The sequence below is a fragment of the Rhinichthys klamathensis genome, unplaced genomic scaffold (genome assembly GCF_029890125.1).
Source record: "Rhinichthys klamathensis goyatoka isolate OS25496 unplaced genomic scaffold, OSU_Roscu_1.1 h1tg000482l_1, whole genome shotgun sequence".
NCBI lineage: Eukaryota > Metazoa > Chordata > Actinopteri > Cypriniformes > Leuciscidae > Rhinichthys > Rhinichthys klamathensis.
The window spans coordinates 90,001-95,000 of NW_026606969.1; the positions used below are offsets into that span (position 1 = coordinate 90,001).

At 39.1% G+C, this 5,000-nt stretch overlaps 1 protein-coding gene across 1 annotated transcript in view; it reads right to left on the reverse strand.

Moving 5' to 3' along the window:
- The window catches only part of LOC130072189 (cilia- and flagella-associated protein 46), a 122,736-nt gene that overhangs the window by 33,161 nt on the left and 84,575 nt on the right, over positions 1 to 5,000 (reverse strand). Inside the window, exon 40 of the mRNA XM_056237202.1 lies at positions 2,273 to 2,464. Coding sequence (XP_056093177.1) covers positions 2,273 to 2,464 — 192 coding nt within the window. The remainder of the gene's footprint in view (positions 1 to 2,272; positions 2,465 to 5,000) is intronic.

Consider the following 5,000-nt stretch of genomic DNA (forward strand, 5'->3'; position numbering starts at 1 on the left):
ACTAATTACTTTACTTTCAAGTTACTTTGAAAACATATTAAAGGGGTCATATAATGGTACATGCACTTTTACAAGTTGATTGTACTGAAATGTGTGTTGGCAGTGCCTGTACACAACCATCATATAATGATAAAAATCCATCCAGTGGTTTTGTTTTAATCTCCTTATATGTTTTCCCCTGCCTCAAATCAAGCCGTTCGTTTTTGTGACGTCAATAAAACGGAAGCCCCTCCCACGATTGTTGATTGACGGGAGCGTTTCAACACAGACCCGCCCTCGCTCGTGAGCCAGCTGTCAATCATAGTCTGCGCGGACCGGCGGGGTCATTGTTGATATGCTGGAGCACTGTCTATGAGCAGAATGGCGTCTAAGCGATTGTGGTGTTCTGTTCTTGGGTGTAATAACGAACACAGTCATTTTAATGTTCCTAAATCCGAACCGCTGAAGACGCAGTGGCTGAGTTTGTTTTCGAAGGGAATATTCCCCACGAGCAACGTCAATGCTCTCATGTTGGCGCGAATCATTTCTCACCAGACTGCTTTATAAACGAGGATCAGTATAAAGCTGGATTTGCTAAGAAGCTTTGCAAAAAAGGATCGGTACCAGATATTCGTGTTCCTGCTGAACCTCCAGAAGAACGGAAGTGAGTGTAACGTTTTATTAAACTTTATATCAATATATTAATCTTTGCAAATCGCTAGCTGCACACTTCACAATGAATGCGTCTAAGGTTTACACTCAGGGTACATTACGGCATGTTTTCTATGTATGACGTTCTCAATATAATTCATAATTTCCACGTTTATACTGAACAACGCGTTATGGTTATTGTGTTATTGTGTTACAAACGGTGTACGCACAGAACAGAGAGGCGGGGTCAGCAAAGCTCATGATCATTTAAAGTCATATGCACTGAAACGGCGTGCTGAAAACAGAGCTGTTTTTGACCAAGTAAAATAAGTGTTTTCTTACAATACTAATGAGAATTTTTAATTAAAGTATATTACAAACTTTTCATTTAGACCCTAAAGAATCATATTAGCTTGTACAAAAATGGCATTATATGACCCCTTTAAAACTACACAAAAATACACTACAAAGTGAAACTCAGTTCTTTCCGTAATTTAATTGGGCGAGCTCTGTGGACCCATAGACTATTATGTCTATGTGTGGACCTCCCCCCCTTCTGCCCGCGAGTCGTCAGGGAAACGGGCCAGCCCGCTGTAGTGCCGCGCCGTTAAAGCGCCGTACTCAGCGGGTCCCCGAGCCTTCTCCAGCCCGTTAAAGCTCGCCGGTGCGCCTGCCAGCTTCACCAGCTTCACTCGAGTCGCTCACTGACGGACAACGGCCGCCGCGCGCCGCCGCTTCCGCCTTTAATGACGACGAGACAGCTGCATCTGTAGAGAAGGACCGCGGCTAGCTTTCTTTACGTTATAAGAAAGCTACCCCGCCCCCGCCCCCCGTAGACGTCTGCGTCCATTTTAGCAGCCGTGTTCTCCGGTAATTCATTAAACCGCATGCTCATTAACTGACGCAGCCGCGCCAAACGTGATTAGAAATGTATTTTACTTAATATTTTTTCTTAACAATACATTTGTAACGTAAGTAACTTAATTTTATTGACATTAGTAACTGTAATCAAATTACATACATTTTAAATGTAATGAGTTACATTACTGCGTTATCACGAAATGTAATTACACTACAGTAACGCGTTATACCCAACTCTGATTATCACACACATACTCACAACCTCACACACACCCTACCCCTAAACCTAGCCATCACACACACACACACACACACACACACACAAAAACCCAACCCCTAAATCTACCCATCACACACACACACACACACACACAAACCCGACCCCTAAACCTACCCATCACTCACACACACACACACACGACCTCTAAACCTACCCGTCACACACACACACACACACACACACACACACACACACACACACACACACACACACACACACACACACACCCACACCTACACACACACACACGACCCCTAAACCTACCCGTCACACACACACACACACACACACAAAAACCCAACCCCTAAATCTACCCATCACACAGACACACATACACACACACACACACACACAAACCTGACCCCTAAACCTACCCATCACTCTCACACACACACACACACACGACCCCTAAACCTACCCGTCACACACACACACACACCCACACACACACACGACCCCTAAACGTACCCATCATACACACACACACACACACACACTCACCCTCTCATGATCAGTGAGGTCAGTGCTGATGAAGTCCTCCACTGCTCTGTCCACTGAGCACTTCCTGTCCCGGATGATGGACTTCCTGTTCTCCTCGGCACACTGGAGGTCCAGCATGAACAGCGCCAGATCGGCCAGAGCCAGTCTCAGACACACACACACACGCACCGCAGGGAGGTTACGCCAACCGGACTGCAGGAAACACACACACACACACACGGGAACATCACAACTTCATTCTGATCCGCGTCAGTGTGGATTTCTGACACTGAACCAAATAATATCATAAAATTTTAACAAAAATATGAAACCAAATAAATAAATATTTGCATGTTTATACTGTATATACATAATTTATATTATATTTAAATATTTGATATATAAATAAAAAAAATCTATACATGCATGTGTGTGTATTTATATATAGTAAATAATTATACACAGTGCACACACACACATATATTATGTAAGCACAAACTTTTATTTTGGATGCGATTAATCATGATTAATCATTGCCTTATTATATTTTGATGAACATTACAAAAACAAGCAAACGTTGATTTACGTACTTGATGAATCATTCAAATACAGAACACGATTACACTTTGCGACCTTAATTTGTGAACGTGCACGAGCATAGAAACCAAACTCAGTAAAAGTGTGTCTGATTTGTTTCCCACAAAAACTTTTGCCAGAGCAATCCCGCTGTAAACCTGGGTTAGAAGAACGAACGCTGAACGAGTTATGAATTATTCATCAGGGTCGGAGTCTGGGGAAATGGAGGATGAAAACAGGAAGTGACCCGGTCTTACAGGAACGACCTGTTCACAAACGAGTTACGGGACCAAAAACACTACTTTTGTTCATTTACTTCTTCAATCTTAAAGTCCCCCTGTGGTGAAACTCCAGCGTTTAATGTTGTTTATATGGTGTTTTTAATCTGCTTTAAGACACACCATGTGTAAGTTCATAAGTCGACAGCATTGCTGAGTATTTCCTCCTTAAAACTGCAGTGAACCAAAGACAGTCTCAAAAACACGGTTTGAAATCGCTGGTGTTTCTGACGTCACAAACGACCTTGTAACCAATCAGATCAACGTGTGATCGTCAACCAGTGGATCTCTGAGCTGAGGGAGTGAGTGGAGGCGGGGCTCATTTGCATATTCATAGAACCGCGCATACTAAATGAGGCGAGGGTGTCGGGTTACATTCAAGATATTTTAAGGCATGAAGACATTTTTTGCAAGGAAAAACATTTCAATGTCAATGATTGACTACAGGAGGACTTTAAGAACATATCAGACTTTAAAGTGGCAGTAGCCTCATTTACCTTCTGTTAATAATGTTAATCAAACAACTAAAGAACAAGAAAAAGTGAGAATTATTCACTGAATAATGACTGTAGCTTTAATACGTATCAGTAATACAGTTTTCACACGCACTTTATTTAATTTCTATCTTTGTTCTCTTGTATTTATTTGTGATACATTTGTTCTTATTTTATTATTGACTGTTTACTTGTCTTTAATGTTTGAACTTTATATTAGTTAAGCTAGTATTCGCTTTTGCTGTGATCGTAAATCATAAATATGGGAAGAGATCTCTGAGAATAGGAAATAATCTCCATTTTGATGATCACTGCATCATTGCACAGTGATCATCAAAATGGAGATTATTTCCTATTCTCAAAACCAAAGGCAGGTTTTGTCTCATGCATCACCGAGACATATTTCTTGAAGGGCCGTTCATTTATTTCTCGTTCCTCTTCATGGAAAAGCCAGACTTCTCAGTGTAATATGTTTGAGTGAGCGAGTCGTGTGTGTTTGGGGCGGCAGCACACTCAATCTAATGGAAGAGTAAACCTCAACCAGACGCTGTAATAAAGCCAACGCAGGTGTTAAATCAGTGTGAACAATATCATGTGCTCTGACTTATGGATGATCCCACAGAAGGATCCCGAACGCTTGCCTGCAAACAAGCAGCGGTTCAGCTTGCATTAGTGATTTAAAGGGACAGTTCAGTCAAAAACGGTCATTCTGTCATCATTTACTCGCCTCCTGTCGTCAAACCTGATGTTCGTTCTTCTGTGAACACAAAAGGAAATCTAGATGTTTCAGAGCCTTATGAAAATATGCTTTATTTCCCCCAAATTCCTTTGATTTTTTTTTCTTTAAAATTTTTCTAGATTCCTTTTTTTTTTTTTTTTGGTTTTCAATTTAATGGTTACATTAAATGCAAGTAATCAATTGATCAATAAATAATAGAAATCATCAAACGCATACAATGTAACAACAATTTACTTGAACTTATTTTTTCTAATATTCCTTTCTGTGATTTTCCTTTTAGTTGTTTTGATAATCATTTTAATGCATTTAATTAAATTTAGTTAATAATAAAAAAGCATCTCTAATCAAGTGAATTCATAAAACTTTAACAACTTAATATATATATATATATATATATATATATAATACAATAATAGGGCCCTATGAAATGTTTTATTTTTACAGAAATTCTGCTGTGTTTTAATTTTTCTTGATTTATAATTTAATATAAATGTATTAGCAAAAACGATGTAATAAAATAAAGACATAAACACTGACAAGTTATTTAATCTTTTAAAATGTAATAAGTTTATTTGCAAACAAAATAAAGAGGTTTACTGTTAAAATACTGTGTGATTATTCCTTAAAGTTAAATGATTTTATAATTATTAATATTATAACTT